Raw genomic sequence first — 19,147 nt, 5'->3', positions numbered from 1 at the left:
GATATTAACATTAAAAAAATACGTCGGTTATTTGTATTCTATGTTATATAATTGATATTTAAACAAGAAAATGATGTAAAGAAGAAAAAAATAAAATCTTTTGACGTTTACCTACTAAATTAGGTCTACTGTGTATGCTTTTTGTTACATGATTGATGTACCAGATTTTAAATATACTAGAAGTTTGCGGTATCAAAATATATTTCAAAGTCACGAATCAAACGGATCCAAATTTTACCATGTATATTTTAAATTATTAGGTTATTTCTGTAAATTTTGTTTAGAATTCATTGTCACGGACATTTCGTCTAACACCATGAGATTCTTATTAATTTTCCATGGGCAATAAATGCATTTTATATAATCGTTGATATTATTATTCGTCAACTAAATCTTCCATAATATTTGAATAATTAGAAGTGTTAGATTTATTTTGAAAACAGGCAGGAATAACCTGGTCGTGTTGAAAAATTCAAATAATCAAAAAACAAAAGAGAATCTTAGACACAAAATATGTCATCGCGACAGAAAAGTTTCGACCGCCGTTTTTTCGGAAGTGATGGAATTTAATACGAAACATAGAAAATTATCTAAAACTAAAAATTCCGCCCGTACTCCTTCTAGCAATAAGCCTCGTTTGACCAAAAAGAAGACGGTTACACGAAAGCGTAAATGTGTTTGCCTCCCAGAAAATTATTCGATTGTTGAATTTCCTGCAATCTGGAATGAATTGAGACAGAACGATCAGTTATGTGATGGCACAATCATATGCAGGGATATGAAAGCAATTCGCATACATAGGGCAATACTGTCAGCGGTTAGTCCTTATTTCAAAGCAATATTTGTAAATTCTTTGAAGAAAGGTGGTCCTGAGGAAACAGAGATATTTGTAGACGTTCCTAGCTATTATATGGGGTTAATTCTTGATTATGCGTATACAGGAACGTGCACAGTAACGGCGGAAAATGTTGAAAAATTATTACCGTATGCTGATCAATTTGATGTCGTAGGTATTATACAGCTATGCTGCCAGTTGCTTTTACAAGAACTGAGACCACACAATTGCCTTGGAATATTTAAGTTTGCTAGATGCTATTTCTGTAGTGAATTGGAGAAAAAAGGTAAACTGTATATAAGACAGAACTTTGCGAGAATTCTTAAAGAATGCAATGAGTTCAAATCGTTGTCGTACGATGAATTGGAGGATATATTGAGAGATGACGAACTGAATGTTCGAAACGAAGAAATAGTTTTCCAAGCGATTAAAACGTGGGTAGAACATGATTTAGAGAATAGACGGAAGTTTATTCCTGCCTTACTGTCGTGTGTACGGTACGGACATATAAGCTACAAATATTTTAAATCAAAAATACTTCAATGGCAACCCGTAACTGAAGATGAGGTGAGAACATCCCGTCATAAACTATTCATGAGATTCCAAATTTATCTTTATAACTTAGATGGATTATTTTAGAAATGCCAAGAAGCTTTGTATCCAGCGGTGGTGTTTCTCACTTTGTTGGACTCCAGGCCTGGTACCGAAGCAGATTTAAATGATCCATTAGCAAGGCCTAGAATTCCATACGAAATACTTTTTGCGGTTGGTGGATGGAGCGCCGGTAGCCCTACGAGTTTTGTTGAAACCTATGATACAAGGTAGCACAATTTTTTTATCATTATTAGAATACAGGCAGTAACGGCGATCCATATGGAACAATCATGCGGTTTACTTTACACAAGTCTTTCATTTCATTTCGGATATAGAACCTCTCTCCACTTCTAATTTATTAAAATCTCTATTTGGTTCTATGCTCAATGATATCAATTCTTTGATTGCTCTTTAAAAAATTTAAAATCACTTTAAAATAAAAAATAGATACTGACTGTAATACTTCAGACTCACAAAACGCCTAACAATCGGCAGGAAATACTTTTTTATACTGGTCGTAAGAGTAGAAAATTCATTTGACGGAAAGTGCTCAGCCCAAATAGCCATTTTCCGTTGAGCACAATATTTTTTTTTCTTACAGTATAATACACTTACAAAACGATAGCAATCAAATATTAGATCATTGTATGAAATAAAATGAACGAGACCTCATTTGGTGTCTTTTAAGACAAGTAGCAAATAGTTCGTCACTCTCTTAATTATTAAAATGAATCTTTCAGGGCTGACCGTTGGTTCCTTTCGATCCACATGGATCTAACCCCTCGTGCTTATCACGGTCTGTGTACTTTAAACAACCTGATCTACATGATCGGTGGGTTTGATGGAAGCGATCACTTCAATACTGTCAGATGCTACGACCCTGTCTCCAACATGTGGCACGAGCGGGCTTGCATGTACCAGGCTAGATGTTACGTCAGCGTGGTTGTTCATGGTTAGTTGAACTCAAATTGTTTTTTAAACTTTAAATGTGAAAACGTAACCAATAGTGGTGGTAGTGGAAATAATGGACCGTCGTATCCCGATACAACTGCATTTTAGAAAACTTAATAAATTTTGGATGCTTTTCGTTCCGCTGTCTTTTTTACCTTTTTATTAAACATTAATTACTTACATATATGTATTTTTCACCTATATTATATTACTCCTCACAATATCTCTAGGACCACATGGATTAGTGGCTTTAATTTTAGTACAAAGGTTCCTTTTATCGAGGAAAGTGCGGCTAAGAAATTATTTTACGAATTTCTACCAGCAAAGGAGGTTGAAGGGACATTTATTAAAAATACGTATTTACAAATTATAGCTTTTATTTTCATAAGACTTTTTTTGGCATGTTAAAAATTACACCCAAACTAAGCAGTTTGGGAATATTAGTATTTTTATATTTATTTTCATTCCAAAGTTTGCAGTAATTCTAGTAGTTGTGCATTTTTTGTTTCCTGCAGGTTTCTCTGCCAATCGGCAAAGACCTGTTAGCCACTTCTACTCCTGTGTATTGTTTACTACTCTGCTACACCCTTTGTGCTACCTATTCAACATCGTCGTCCCACAGTTTTGATGATTTTTCTCTTTCATTTTTCCGTCTCTTCGGTACCAGTTAATTATATTGCTGTTTTCCTCTTCCTCTTGCGTGTGTCTAACTCATTACCCATTAGATTTTTTTATCTTTCACGTTATGCCCTTATCTGGGTTTTGAGTCTGTCCGTTTTTCTCTTTTTTGATAGCTCGTCGTGTTTACTAGTCTATTTCTGATGTTGTATGCCTATGTTGAGGGATTATAAGTTAAAACTGGTAGGAGGCAGATGTTAAACAGCTCCTTCATCATTATTTTAGATATAGGACTCCTACTATCGGGCACCTCTCGTAGATTTCCAAAAAGAATTGATCGATGCGGCCTGTTTCCAGTGTTTTGACGACCTTAATCTGGTCGTCTGGTAACCTTGTGGATGACTGTCCCAGACCGCTCTTTAATTAAGAAAACTAAGCTGTTTAATACGTTCATAAGTCGGTATAAGCGGCCCAAGTAGGCCCCCTTCTAGGTAAACAGACGTTATAGTCAAAGTATCGGGAAGTAGCTACTTCTTGACTATATCCAGCTGGATAAGAGCAGCACAAGTCTGGTCATCGTGGCCATCTTTAGAGGATAGCCTATTTCTTACAGTGGGCGTCTATCGGCTGACATGATGATCAAGCTGCTTAAAAAGAATAGGCATTTTAAAAATATTAATAGTTGAGTTTGTCAGGTGTAAGACAATCTTAAAGTATGTTATATGTGCAGACGGATTAATTTATGCATTGGGAGGGTACAACGGGCGGACACGGATGTCGTCGGTGGAAAGGTACTACCCCGACAAGAACCAGTGGGAGATGACGACGGCGATGAACAAGCAGCGCTCGGACGCCAGTGCCGCCTCGCTGGGCGGTAAGGTAAGTCGTACGAATTTAATTTTAAAAAACAACAGAACATTATTTTTCATCAGATACTAGCTGATGCGGTGTACTTATTCCCGCTTAAGTCAATGAATAAGTAGATTTAGGATTTTCAAATTTAGACAAAAATTTATGGTTAGTTTTTTCGCAGGGAAATTGATGTTTGGATGTTTTTAGCGTTAGTTTTGCAATTGGTTACTATTACATTTTAATACTTACTATCCTGTTCCGGGCGATGATAAATCCAAAAAAAAAACAATATTTGTGAAAATTGGTTGTTTCAAAATTTCTAGATAATTTTCTCAAGTCATAGAGGATAGAACACTATTGATCTAATGTTAAAATTAATAATAAAAAACGTTTATAAAACCAAGCAGCACCGCCGATAATTAAATAAGACGTCAAAATTTTATTTACTTTTATAAAACTTGTATTTGTACAGACTCGTATAAAAAAAATAATATAGGTCGAACTAAAGTACTGATTAAATAATTAAAGAGTGTATATATATACATACATATATATTTGTATATATGTATGTATATGTATATATATAAATATATATATACATATACTAAAAAGAGAGGAATTAATCTAAACATTCCTTAGTTGTCCGGAACGGAAAAAATATCCTTATTTATGTGTGTGCGTGCGCGTTTTTGGTCAGATATTTTTTGATTGTAATTTGAAAAGAATGTCGTCGACACTTTGTTATTGTTAAATAGTGAGACAAGATTAGATGTGTTTGTAGATTTACATAGTCGGCGGTTTCAACGGCCAAGAAGTGTTGAGCTCTGCGGAGATGTTCGACTCGGAGACCCGCCAGTGGAGCTTCATCAGGTCGATGCTGAGCCCACGCTCCGGCGTCAGTCTCATCGCTTACCGGGATTCCCTGTATGCGCTCGGTGGCTTCAATGGATACAGCCGGTTGAATACTGGTTAGTTAAGAAAACAATCGAATGTTCATTTTCATAGTTATCTAGAATATTGTTTTAAATGTATTAATATTCATTTATAAGTCTTACATTCGTCCACTACACGAAAAAAATACTTTTTTTAGAACCTTTCTCACGCTGTGCCTTTACCAACTAAAACTCCAATGTCTTTTGACTCTATTGTCTTTACGGGGATGCTTTCTCATGCTTTAGGCAGACCATAGAACAGAATGTGCATAAGGTTCTGGAGTGAAGACCAGAGACCGTACGAGCGTGGGACGGTCCGCCCACAAGGTGGACAGACGACATTATTAAAGTGGACGGAAGACACTGGATGCAAGCCGCTTTAGAATTTCTGTACTATTGGAAACCTCTGAGGAGGTTTATGACCAGTATTGGAATTTAAGGCTAAATGATAATGATGTCGCTTGCTAAAGTGGTTTATACGGCCTTATACCTCAATAACTTACTCGCATGTTATCATATGAGGTTCTTATATAATAATGGCGAATCAGACCGAATAGTACTTAAAAGTTGGAGGAGGATGTGATCTAACATCCTTCAGCATTCAGGTGTCGAATTAGGTGATCTCTTTTCTCTCTCTACACTACGCTTCTGCAATATTATTTCTTGGACAGAGACCATTTGGATAGTCATAGAACGGAATGAATTTGTCCTCCATTTCATGAAGTCCACTGTTCTCTTTATGCACCCAATTCATGGTCGGCATTGTGACGTTTTTGACTTTTATACTTATTAAATATCTTCCATGATTATTGATCCGCCATGTATAAACTCTTGAAATGCTTTTTAGATGCAATAATGTTAAATTAATATTTTCACATCAACACATTATTAAAACTCATTTATGGCATTGATAATTTAAAATGATTAAATGAAGCAGCTTTGTATCATATCACGACATTTAGTGACCTGCCTTTTGTCATATCATGTAACCTTTATATGTTTACATTGCAACTATAGTTAAAAAACTGTTTTTTTCTTTCTTACCTGAATTATATCCAGAGGCATATGTGAATGTGTCATTCTTATATTCCTCTACAATTGAAAAAATAAGTTTTGCCTTTTCGATTCGCCAGTCAGCAATTTTCTGTCGAAAAACCGTAAAGAACTTTGATATTAGACTCTCTTATGGTCTAGTGGCTAGGACATTGGAAATTAGCCTACCCAGTTTTCGTCTTCAAAAATTAAATAAATCGTCTATGGGTCAAGGTATGTACATTAAAATTTCACTGTCAATTTCAAATCAGCGACCAAAGAGATTTAAAACTAATATTAAAAAATATTGTTGAAATAAGTATATTAAATATTGTTGATGCTCACTTAGTAAGGTAATTATTGTCAAGCACTTTATTTACTAACTTTATTATTTCTAAAAGAGCAACTGTCGAGTTTCTCGCCAGCTTTTCTCAGCAAAACTGCCTTTCTAGTAGGGGTAACGTCGACATTTAATATTCATTGGCGATTCGAAAGCTTGTCTATTCGAATAAAGAATATTTTTATTTTTAATTTCGTACCAGGCAAGTCTATAATTCCTAAAGTTAGATGTGTTGCTGGGAATTATTTCGCCATTTAGTGTGGCACTAACGCTTTCAGATGTAATAGGTATTGTTAGCTTTAATTATAACCAATAACAACGTTAAATACTATGCAAGTGACTGCACAAACAGAGTTCCACTCTTGGGAAGTTACTCCATGGAAAATCCTAAGTAAGGGGACTTAATTGCTCGTGGTTTTCCAATCCAGTGGAGTGATGTAAATGCTTGAGTCGAGGGTGCTGGAATAACACTTGAGCTTAATCATTCGAAAGGTCTAGGCTATGTCTGTAACTAAAACCTATGGTGCCTAGACTGTACTAAGGTGTTATTATTAAAAAAAATTGATACTGTAGTAGACATAGCGCACAGAACGAATGGCTGATAGAGCCTCAAGGTTCTGGATTGAAGACTACGCACAGAAGGTGGACAAACACCTTGCTTAGGTCCTCGGAAATAGCTTGATATAGATTACTTTCTATCAGTAGTAATATTGGAAAACTACGAAGAAGGGCAATGTCCAGCAGTGAAAGTCTAGCGTCTGAAATAATGATGATGTGGTTGTTTTAAATTTGAGATATGTTTTTATTTTGGACCTCAGGCGAGAGGTTTTGCCCTCACCGCGGCGGCGACTGGCAGGAAATAACGGAAATGTTCAGCGCGCGGAGCAACTTTGCCACTGTACTGCTGGACGACATGATCTTCGTCATCGGAGGATTTAACGGTTCGGATCGTACATTAATAACAATAAATACAATATCAACAAAATGGTATAATTTAATATTAGTTATAGATGTTAAAGCTTTAAGGAGGTGAATGTACAGCTCGTTTGGTGTCAACGTATGGTACATCCTATCCAAAAACAAATGGTTTCAAAAATAATAAATGGCCTAACGTTAATATAGAAATAAAAATCGTTTTCCAAATTCACATTACTATATTCAAAATTCAGACAACACAGACTTTGTACTATTAAAAAGATAAATAAATATTTCAGAGTAATCAATACACAGAGTGATTAGATATAGATGTAAAAGCTTGAAAATTTCTTCCTAACAAATAGGCTGTATATTCCACCCTTGAAACTTTTACACATATGACGAATCAACCTGTAGATGATTTTATTGAAATCGCTCTCTCGTTTGCTTTCAACCTAAAAAAAATAAATAAACTGTAATTGTAATAAAAATAATGATGTTGGAATTATAGTCCAAGTCTTCTATTATATATCATAAAAAACATTATTTTCGTGCAAAGTACAAATATTTGTGCTAGTTTTTAACTGTATAAACTTACTCATAAAATAACTTCAAGCGGAAAATTACTTTAAATTATTACTACTCAAAGAGTACATGTTTTTCAACATTCCGCGATGTTCTTTCTTTCTGATATGACTACAAGTCTGCACTTTACTACATTTATTTTTCAATTTCATATCACATTGAGGAAACTTTCTGTAAACAATTTACAAATATTCATTGAGGAATCGCTTGACTTTAATGAAAAATTGCACCAAATTACCAACCACTATTATTATAAATTATTATCTACATTTAACCTTAAACTACCGCGAGGAAAAGAAGAGAAAAATATATAATTTCCTGGGGCTAGCCACTACCAAAGTGATTCGCAGAAGAACTAAGATCTTCATTCGTTGTTTGTTGACATTATTATTGCTTGCAACACAGGTTCAACCACCATACCACACGTGGAGTGCTACGACGGCGACACTCTAGAGTGGTACGATGCGGCCCCGATGAACTTAAACCGCTCCGCTTTGAGCGCTTGCGTGCTAGCTGGTCTCCCAAATGCACGATCCTTCTCCTACTTGGCCAAAGCTGTGCCAGCAGCCGGAGCTGACCAAGCACATCATTAGCTTCGCAATAGCTTCGTCCGACCAGAACCGCTGTACCGCGACTTAGATATAAATAATGCGCGGTACAGCGTTTCTGGTCGGACTATAATAAAGTTGGGAACACAAAAAAAAATTAGGTTACCATAAAAAATTTCTGTTCTTTTTTCGAACTGTAACAAAATTTAAATATGTCCTTAAGTTTTTCTTCTTTTGACGCTTAACTGTGTTACAATTTGCCAAATTATATTTTATAAATGTAATAGATAATAGTCATCGAATTTGTTAAATAATTATGTATCTGCCTCACCATGTATATCAGTGTAGCTGTATTTTTTTAAACATAGTGTAATTACTGTAATAATGTACATAGTGTTATTAATTTTTATGCGACGTAAATCATAATAATTTTAAATGTACAGATTTCATATTGTTTGTATATTTGTTTTATGTAGAGCAAAATCGTGTCACGTGAATTTTTATGTAATTTTAGAGTGGTTTTATATGTGATTTGTAAATTTCAAGTTTTTTGCATTGTAATCAATTTGTGATTAAATTTATTTTCGTATTTTGTGTACAGCTCGCGACGGACTGTTCGCGTTTTAGATGTTTTTAGGCTTGTTGTTGCATCTGTGATATTTTACGTATATAATCCAAAAAAATGCGAACTATTTTATGAATAAAAATTATGGTATATTATATTGTACAATCCTGAAATAAAATAAATCGATAGAAGGCGTGCTTGTTTTATTAATCTATTTTTGGTTCTTGTCCACGGGCGATGTTACTATATATAGGAACACGTGAATGTCCCATGAAGCGCATAGTCCATACGGGACTGAATCGACTTGTGGGAGATAGCGAGAGTGGCATGCAATCGTGCGTATATTTACTACAGAAGGGGAATTTGGGGAGAAAACTTCCCGCCCTCTATTGACCCCTTCCACCTCGCCCTTCCCCCTCCAGCGCCCCGACATGCCCGTCTCGATCGAAACGCTGCACATTCGCCGCAACTTTAACAGCGGTCGCATTGGGGCGCGGCGTTTGAAACGGAGACGAAAAATACAAAAATGGAACTGAAGGGGAAGGTTGCTTTGATCACCGGGGCAGCAGCAGGCATCGGTCTCGCATACTGCGAGGAACTGCTAAAGCAAGGCGCCAAGGTAACAACACACACCCTAACATACTATACGTAGTAGCAACGTAGTACTACTGAACGATTTTCACATGGATTCAATTTGTGTTGAATGGAAAACGCCTGTTCGGCTTTAGAACGTTGTTTCTTGTTATCTAGTATAAACTGTACAAACATGTTATTAATAGTATAATATTGAATCACGTGCCTGTAACGATTTGTATTGATTTTTACCGGCGACACAGTAATGTATTTACCTCCTAAGTTTTTCCGTAACAAAATTATTTCCTCTAGTACAACACTACCATATCATAAAGTAATATTATACCATGTGATATTTAACGTAAGGTAAATATAACAGATCGTATTAAACTCTGTTCTGTATTTTTTAACAATAGAGAATACATTAAGACCTGTTTGATTATGAAAACGTTAAAAAACTAAGCTTTATTAAAGGTACGTGTTTTTCTCGACTCTTTGTCTGGAGTCGTTCATGTTTGTAAATTTAATTTGCATAAGCACTTTTCTTCCTGCCCCATTAGCTAATTGATTTAACCCTAATAGCATATCCTGCAACGCTATGTTAGCAAGACTCAATACCGATCAATGTTAAATTGGATTTATGAATTTTTAATCAACTGAATGTTTTTTTTAAACATAAGAAATTTTACTATACTCTGTTATGATGCTGTAATATTATGTGGTAAAGTTATAAGAGTTCGCTTAGATTTTATATCGCCTTTATAAATATTTTATTTACTTTCAATTCTATGCAGGCAGTGTAGAACAATTTTGATAGGGAAAAAAGTCCGGTCAATGTATGGTACAGCCTATTCAAAAATAAATAATATTAAAAATAATAAACATTGTAATACATAAAAAAACTCTTGAAAATACTTATTATTGCATATTAAAAATAGTTATTGTTAACTATCCATTCCTGTACTTCTAGAAATTTCATACATGTCTCATTTCAAAAGATAAAAAAATGTAGTATTTTTTAGTGATCATTTGTGTAGTTCTTTAATAATACAGTGTAATTAGAAAAAGGTTTAGAAGCTTTAATTAAGAAAATATATAGCTCATATGAATGTAATTGCAAATGAGTTATATATTCACATATTTAAAGGTTTTACACTTAAACTAAACACGCTGTATTAATAAAGAACTACACAAATGTTGATAATACTCTAACTAGACAAAATGTTATAAAATTAATTCCTGCAATAAACACTGGAATAATGGTATAAGTCTGAACTGTGTATGCGGCCAGCTTTTATTTCGATAAAAAAATCTAATTAAAAATAATTTATAAATTGGAACTGCAATTTTAACTTTAATCTTAGTTATAAATTAGTTCATGCATCCGCGTTGCTTAGTCACAGGAAAAATATATAGAGAATTATATTTGAAGTTATTTTTACGCAAGGTTAACGATCTCCTGATTGAGAATTTTTACAAACAGAATTTTTTTTAAATATACTTTTTTAAAAGTTTAATTAATTTATATCGGTATTATTTAATATATGGAAATGTTTATTCATATGATGCCACTAATAATAATTACAAATACATTCACTTATAATATTTTTTTTTATATTTGCTTATACAGGAATGATTTGAAAGCGTAATTATATTAACTTAATATCGAAACAAATTAGGAATTCTTGTTTTTAACTCTTGAAACATCATCATGTTAACCGTGGGATGTCCAGCGCTGGACCTAGACCTTCCACGTATATTCCATATAGGACCAGTTGAAAGCATCCTGCGTCCAACTTCTTTTGAAACGATTGTTTTAAAGTAGCCTACAATCATATTTAAATAAAATAATAAATAGAACACCTGTCTATATAACTTTTATAAATATTTTGCTTACAAAAACTGTAATAAGTATTGTTTAAATGTTTTCGTCTACTTTTGCTTGATAATCAAAATTGCTTTATCATTCATGTGACAGTATCACGTCTGTTTATAAACCTGAATAAAAAAACACACGTCACTCAAATTTGAAGCCAACATATAATAAAAATTTGTGAAAACACAAAAATTATTTGTAATGACACTGTAGCATTTATTTACATTTTAAAATTTTGTCTCTTAATTGGCTGCCGACTTTGTGCTGTCAGGAATGTAACGTTTTGATTAAACGTTATAATGCCTAAATAATTAGAATGCATAGATAATCCTAAAATCTTATTTTGGTTGACGTCCAATATTTGACAACTAGGGACAAGTGTTTTAGTTTGCTCTGTGATTCGTAATGTTATCTTAATAAAAACTTTCATCTTTCTTAATACGAAAAAATAAAAATTGTTTAATTTTTATGTAGCTTATGTGTATAAGATGAAGGTTTTGGAATTGGATCAGCCACTCAAAAGTTTTTCGGATAAAGACATTTTTGATTCATTCCTTCTATCCTTTAACACCTTTTTAATTAGATAAGAATATAAATTATGAAAATCTTGTGCCAAAAGGACAATAAAAAAATGTATAACCAACGCGTTACTTGTAACATAGGTGATCGATTTCTTTTGCAACAGGCTTTCTATGGAAGGTACCACCCCCGCGTTTTTTCTCATACGTATACTAAACAGTAAAGCGTCCACATTAAAGTTAATGTGCGCTTAAACATTTCGCTATCTAATTTTTAGTTAATAAGAAATTATGTCAAAATTCGGAAAGAAAGGAAATGCGTTTTGCGAACAATGTATTTGAATATTTATGGATAAAGTATAATTTTCGTATTTGCTTGTTCGCCTTGTTCGTATATTCATGTCAATTGAATAAAAAACGCTATTGGTATATTAAATCATTATCCGTATTTGGAAATAAATGTAATATATTAAATAAAAAACTAATAAAATACAATGTAATTGTAATTGTCATTGACAGATAAAAATTACGTTTTATTACTACGTAGTAGTATATTTATTGTATATAAGATAATCTAGCAAACTATTCTGCACTAAGACGACACAGATAAAATCCAAACAGTCATTTAATTTAAAAAAAAAACACAAAATCATGTTCACTTTATTTCATCCATATTAAATGTAATTTATTATTACTATTAGCTTATTTCTCTCATTTTTATTTAGTTTAATAATAATAATCCTACTGCAGATTTGTTTCTCGCTACTATGACGCATATCATATATCTTTATTTTGCGATTAATATATTTTCATTATTGTAATTAATTGTTTACATCTGCGACTATTGAATTCTTTTTGTTCTATTATCTTCATAAGCAAATAAACATTATACCCGACTGCGACAGTCTGCGAGTGCCTCAGGGTTGGCGTAGCTCTAATGTAATATTCATGCAGCCAATTAACTGAACGCAGTAACCGCTTTACAAAGGTAAAAGTATCGGAACATTTCACAACTCTATGACGTACATATATATGACTCATTGTTTATAGTTTCAATCATAAACAATTTTTCCGTTTATTATTATACGGATAGTTCGTGAAATAATAGCATAAACTTTTCAGGTTACAGTTTTAAATAATTCAAATTATCTTTGTTCGAGCAGGGATCTACGCGTATTTTTTGTGAATTATGCGTCTGTTCATTTTTATTTTCTCTCCAACCATATCTAATACATAAAATTCTCGTGTCACGGTGTTCGAACTTGAACTCCTCCTAAACGACTTGACCGATTTTTACCAAATTTTATATGCGTTTTCAGTAGATCTGAGAATCGGCTACTATCTATTTTTCATACCCCTAAGTGATAAGGGTGGTCCACCCCTAAATTATTTTTTTTTATTTTTTAGACAATTTTTTTGGTTTTTATTTTATTATGATACAGCATACAAAAATACGTACAACCTTAAATTTTCACCCCTCTACGATCAACCCCTATTTTTTTTGTTTATTAAAACCCTATTTTTTTGCAAAACAACGTTTGCGGGAACAGCTAGTATTTTATGACATTTTTATTGTATACTCTGTTTTAAAAATGTTGACCACCGCTGTATGACTTACCTTATCTCTCAAAAGATATAATCCTAGTTCTGTCTAAAACCTAAATGCTGTTTTATAGAATACATACAGGATGATTAGCTATAAGCGTAAAAGCTAACATCGTGATAAAGTGAGAAAAATCGTTTTGAATATTCGGATTACAACATATTACTATTTTATTTATCTGCTTCTGCATACTTACACTGCCAGAAGTTATTGGCCTGGCGCATTCCTATAAAGAAATTTAAACAACATAACATATTTTAGAGTAATTACTTTATACAGGCTAATTGATAAAATGTGTAAAAGGATTGAATCTTTTTGCTGACATATGAGCTACATTATCTCTTACTTACATATGCGCTTTTACGTGTCTTAAAGAGAAAAAAAATTAAAATTTTCCTGATACGTATATAAAACACATTATAAAAAAAATACTGATTTTCCCAGAAAGTGTTAACAATTTGAATACAAATAAAAATCAAACGTCTACAAAACTGTCCTTTCCAAATTACTGACTTTTTCCATGCTCCTCCTACGCAATGCATTATTCTCTGAAACGCACTCCCTTTCGTTATCAGGATGATCAGGAATCGTTAAAAGCGAAGGTTCGAAAGCTTGACAAGCTGACGGAATTATCACGATAATTGATTCATATTATTTATTAAAATTACATAAATATTGAATATTAGTGAAAAAGTTTATGTATATATCTATTATATTCGTGTACCATTATAGTTAAAAGTGGAGTTAGTATATTTTATCGAAATGTTTTTTTTATCTTCGTTATTATTTTTCTTCTCATTTTGATTTTTCTTTTCTCTGTTATAATGTTAAGTATATTATAACAGAGAAAAGAAAAATCAACGTTTCACGTGTTTTCATTATTTTTTCTCTGCATCTCACCAATAGTTAACCAAAAATGCTTTCGGTATTAAATTCGCCGATAAACATACAAGTGTTTAAATAAATAAATACCAAAATCGGAAACAAATTTTGTATTCATAAGATTTAATTTTATCGAGTTTATGTATTCAAATACTAGTGAGTTAAATCTGAAATTGGAATTAATAAAAATATAGATTACCTCTAAAGACTTACTACTTTTTATGATTGAATAAGAAAAAATTTCCAGAAAATACAAAAAAAATAATGACCATAGATTCAAAATTATACTTTTTTATTTATATATTCAATCAATTTGCTTTCAAATAAGCAAATGAAATATTTTTTTTTCTGAAAACCAACTGTAGCAATTTGTTCAGTTAACATGAAATTAAATTTGAAAAACTAATATCGACATGAAACAGATAGATAGACTTCAATAATCTCATTATTATACGCAGGAGTGTATAAACTTTCAATTAAAATATATCGCGGTTGCCATTTCGCAGGTTTCGTTGTGCGATATCGATTCTGAAATCGGAGAACAGGTATCGGATGAGCTGGGCGTGAAATATGGCCGGAAGAACGTTTTATTTTGCCAGTGCGACGTCACCGACTACCCACAGTACGAGGGTGAGCATTTAATAGTATTCTCTTAATTGCTATTCCAAATATAAATATTAATTTAAAAAAAAGTCGTCGTACTATAACATGAAGACGACTCACGTAACATTTTTAAAAATTAAGTTTTAATATTTTATGACCTTGCCTTAGGTTTCTGAAAGATTAATTCAAAGAAAATTAGCTCAAACATAACATCGCAGTTTAGTCTGTAACTAAAAATGCTGGTATCATTTACGCCAACGTATATGACTTGATTTTGTATGTATCATTTTTTTTTTTTTTTTTTTAATATAAAACAGGCGCTCACCTGTCATATTAGAGTGGACAAAAATTGGCATAAATTAATATAGTATATATATAACTAAGATTAATTTTATTAAGATAATAATGAAAAAACTTTGTGAGGGTTAAATAATTGATATCTCCTTGTGTTAATTATTAACTAGAAAGATTTGCTATGTTTTGCAAGTTTCAGATATTAAAACGATGAAATTAAGTTTATTTTGATTTACTAAAATTTAAGTTAAAAATAAATGAGTACTCATAATTTAATTGCATATGTACATCGATTACATTATCGAAGTTTAACACGTTGATCAAAGAAAACCACTATGAGATACTAAATTAACGTTGTATTAACATCCTGACAACCCAAAGCATGTTAAACAACGATTAACACAACAATCGTAGATTTAAATTGAATTAACGGCCGACTTACGTGATAACTTACGGATCCGATACGTAGTCGCTTTCGGTGGCCCTAATAAAGGTTCGAATTCACCCAAAGAGCAACGTAGAGAGCTATGTTCAATTTCGCTGCGTGATTCAGAAACAAGGAGATCCATAGATGAACCAATGTTACCGACGTAGCTCAAAGAATTGCTCGTTTTAAGTGAAAGGGCGACTGACTATGGCTGTTGGTGCCAAAAGGTTTTCGAGTGGCGATCACGAGATAGTAGACGTAGACAGACCTTCCACTAGGGGTACATAGTCACGGGAAGTCGCTGGTACTGTGTACTGGTCATCGTAGCGATCTTCGGGGAAGCCTTATGCCTTGCACTGGGCGTCTATCAGCTGAAAAGAATTTCGGCTATTTTTTCATGATGTGACTAGATTATTCTTTAGGGTAAATTAAAATATATTTTCAATTACAGAGGCGTTTGAGATGACGATAAAAGTATTCAACAGACTGGACATTGTAATAAACAACGCCGGAGTTATGAACGATCGGTTTTGGGAACTAGAAGTGGACGTAAACTTGGTGAGTTAAACTCAAAAATAATAAAATATAAATGTTTAAGCTTAAATATGCTAATCTTCAGTATTTAAATTCAAGCGGTAAATATTAAAAATCCTGTTAAATTATGTTTACCTTCAAATTACTTCCTAAACAAAACTAAGTTTATTATAAAGAAAATTAAAAAAACTTATAGATTTAATATTGCCCAACCTTTTCCAGCTACATCTTAAAAAAATAATAGAAGGTAGATTGATTTATAGCTAAAATGATTTTTTTTATTCAGACGCAAGTTTTTTTTTTAAATGGACCCCGCTGTTGGGGACCTCTCGTTCCCCTATCTCGTGTGGGACAGGAACTTTTTAATTCTAGTAATATATTCATATTTTTTATTATTATCATTCTTCTCTTTCATGTATCATCCAGACGCAAGTTGTAGTTGACTGTCTTGCAATTAGTTCTATATTTATTATTACTTTGTATTTTTATATAATATTATTAATTTTGTTAGCAATCCTTAATAAATTCTTTCTAGAACGGCGTGATTCGCGGCACACTCCTTGCGTACCGGTTCATGGGCAAAGACCGTGGCGGGCAAGGTGGTATCATCGTCAATACCGCTTCAACAGCCTTCGCGAGACCACAAGTCTCCACACCGATTTACACAGCAACCAATTACGCTGTAGTTGGACTCACTCGCGCCTACGGGGTACGTATTCTTAAACATTTATAAGTCTTGTAATAATAAAATAAAACCTAACTTATAACCTTCCATCGGGCGCTCTCTGTAATCTAAGAAACAGGCACTAGTCGTACTTTTTACGATAGATTCATCAATAAATATTGCCTCTGATGATATTATACTCACTAATTAGGAAATAGACGAAATGAGTAATCATACATGGGAAAATGTAACTCGAAGAATTGCTCGTCTGGAGTGGCAGTGGGCGGGGCACATCGCTAATGCAACCGACGATCGTTGGGAGTGAAAGGATATCGAGTGGCGACCACGAGTCAGTAGAAACTGTGAGGGTAGACCTACCTTCCCGCGACCTAGTAGTCAAGGTCGCGGGAAATCACTGGATGCGGGGAGTGCAAGACCATTTTTGGGGGAGGTCTTCCGGTTAACGAAGCTGTAACAGCCCACAAACGTTGACAGCGTCGACTTCAACCCAAACCAGGTCCTCGAAAATGAATTTTGTCGTAAATTTTACGATAGCGTCCGAAGGTTGTTATTTGACTCCTTTCGTGTTAAATTGATTTTGTAAAATGTTGAACGTAATACGTGCTCAATTCAAAGGATCAGTACCATGTGAATCTGACGGGAGTACGGAGTATGGTCCTGTGTCCAGGACTAACTGACACTGGGCTCGTTAAAGAAATCCGAAAGCAGCTCATGTCCTCGGAATACGAGGCCGCTTGGCAACGAGACCACATGAACTGCAAGACGCAGAGGTGAGTGACCACGACGGACTGAGTACACAAATAACCGGGGCTTTTTCGTATGGGCACTCAGGGCCTCCGAAAGAAATTCCTAAAATATCTATTATAACCGTAATCAAAGAGCATCTCATCGTTCAGTGAGAACAGTTTTATCATTAATGGTTATCAAGTTCAAAGGTCTACTATTAAATATCTTTGACTCCCGGCAGGATTATTTATTTTTACTTAAAAATTATGTTCTAGCATGAAAACAGTTCGTAACCACGAACAGATTTAAGATGTAAATTTAGTCTGGTTAAAGTTTTTGAACCTACCTTAGGCTAGTTACACAACGAACGTTACTTTTGTTCTATTTTTTCTCACCTAAATATAAGTTTATGGTTTATTTCCAAAGATAATGTTTTTACGCAATAAAATATTTATTTTTTTCAAAAGTGGGGAGAGACTACCAAAACTTAATGTACCCCCAAAATAGTGACAAAGAACCCACTTATAAATGTCATGGATTGTAAAATCATTATTTATTCACTTTATTATCACAAAAAACACTGCTGCTTTTGTGTCTTATTTATTACAAGAGCCAAACTAGAAACTAGAAAAAATCTAATAAAAAAATAATTTCATTTTATATTAGTATCTTCCAACTTAAATTTAGGTAGCTAAGACAAACTTTAGGATTTTACTTTTTTGATTACTCGCTGATGCTGATGTATAACTTTAATGGAGTAAACTAATTGCTCATTTGCTGTCAATCAATGTATGGTACACCATATTAAAAAATCAACGGTTTAAGATTAAAAATGTAAGACACAATATAATATAAGTGTTTCAAAATTCAGATCACTTTAAAAAGTAGTTTACTATTTGTTACTGCAGACTGTAATGCCAGGTGCTATTGGTCTGTCGCATTCTAATAGAAAATATTTCATTGATCAGTTAATATAGGATAATGGAAATTTGGTGTTCAAAAAAGCTTTTCGCTGTCAAATGAGCTATACCTATTTAAAATAAGGACTTTACCCAGTTTAATAATATGTTTATCATTCCTTTTCAGCCCTGAGCATGTTGGTAGAGCTCTCATAGAGATTTTAATGAAAGGGCAAAGTGGTTCAGTATGGGTCGTAGAAAACGGCCAGCCCCCGCGGGAATGGCGCGGTTAATTCAATGCCCACGGAAATAATTCAGGCAACACTGCATACTCACAACATCGGTAGATGTTACATTACGAAAATACTCGAATTTATGTGCAGGATACAACTTCAACTATGGGAAATTGAACCATACGCTTATAGTAATAAAGCTTACAATCTATTTCAGTTCTACTTACCATTGTAACGCTTTTATATAAATAAATTTAGGTAGCCTTATCTGACGATACTTAATGTGGTTTTTTAAAATGTACAGATTAAAAAGGTAGTGTTGCTCAAAAAAATCAGAACAGTATTTATTCCTCTCAATGTTGCAATAATCCCTAAATTTACACTTACATATGTGTAACATCAATATTTACTTTGTATGTTAATAAATATAAATACTTTTGATATGTGTAATTGTGCTTTTTTCACATAAATTTGAAAGATGATTTAGTTATAAAAATACATGATTCAAACATCTTGCTCATATGTTC

The 19,147-nt window shown here is 33.3% G+C and overlaps 2 protein-coding genes across 2 annotated transcripts; both read left to right on the top strand.

Moving 5' to 3' along the window:
- Positions 1 to 559: 559 nt before the first annotated feature.
- On the top strand, positions 560 to 8,247 carry LOC137919461 (kelch-like protein 10). The gene is made up of 7 exons (XM_068762547.1): positions 560 to 1,402; positions 1,475 to 1,656; positions 2,170 to 2,381; positions 3,729 to 3,877; positions 4,632 to 4,818; positions 6,973 to 7,095; positions 8,060 to 8,247. Exons 1-7 carry the CDS (start codon positions 560 to 562, stop codon positions 8,245 to 8,247), a joined length of 1,884 nt encoding a protein of 627 aa, XP_068618648.1.
- A 1,032-nt stretch (positions 8,248 to 9,279) lies between these two features.
- Positions 9,280 to 18,916, top strand: LOC137919444 (15-hydroxyprostaglandin dehydrogenase [NAD(+)]-like). Its single transcript, XM_068762523.1, has 6 exons — positions 9,280 to 9,386; positions 14,726 to 14,849; positions 15,995 to 16,101; positions 16,613 to 16,786; positions 17,378 to 17,532; positions 18,575 to 18,916. The coding sequence occupies exons 1-6, from the start codon at positions 9,294 to 9,296 to the stop codon at positions 18,678 to 18,680; spliced, it is 759 nt and encodes a 252-aa protein (XP_068618624.1). The 5' UTR covers positions 9,280 to 9,293; the 3' UTR covers positions 18,681 to 18,916.
- The last annotated feature ends 231 nt before the right edge of the window (positions 18,917 to 19,147 follow it).

The sequence above is a fragment of the Battus philenor genome, unplaced genomic scaffold, assembly GCF_028537555.1.
Source record: "Battus philenor isolate CCGP_79_NKW_IND1 unplaced genomic scaffold, ilBatPhil1.0.hap1 SCAF_16, whole genome shotgun sequence".
NCBI lineage: Eukaryota > Metazoa > Arthropoda > Insecta > Lepidoptera > Papilionidae > Battus > Battus philenor.
Note: the sequence above shows the minus strand (reverse complement) of the source record. Positions and strands in the feature narration are given on the sequence as shown.

Coding starts and splice junctions, on each gene's coding strand:
- LOC137919461 (XM_068762547.1), top strand. CDS start 560: ATGGAATTTAATACGAAACATAGAAAATTATCTAAAACTAAAAATTCC. Junction 1,657..2,169: donor GTTGAAACCTATGATACAAG/GTAGCACAATTT, acceptor TGAATCTTTCAG/GGCTGACCGTTGGTTCCTTT. Junction 2,382..3,728: donor CGTCAGCGTGGTTGTTCATG/GTTAGTTGAACT, acceptor TTATATGTGCAG/ACGGATTAATTTATGCATTG.
- LOC137919444 (XM_068762523.1), top strand. CDS start 9,294: ATGGAACTGAAGGGGAAGGTTGCTTTGATCACCGGGGCAGCAGCAGGC. Junction 14,850..15,994: donor CGACTACCCACAGTACGAGG/GTGAGCATTTAA, acceptor TTTCAATTACAG/AGGCGTTTGAGATGACGATA. Junction 16,787..17,377: donor GACTCACTCGCGCCTACGGG/GTACGTATTCTT, acceptor CTCAATTCAAAG/GATCAGTACCATGTGAATCT.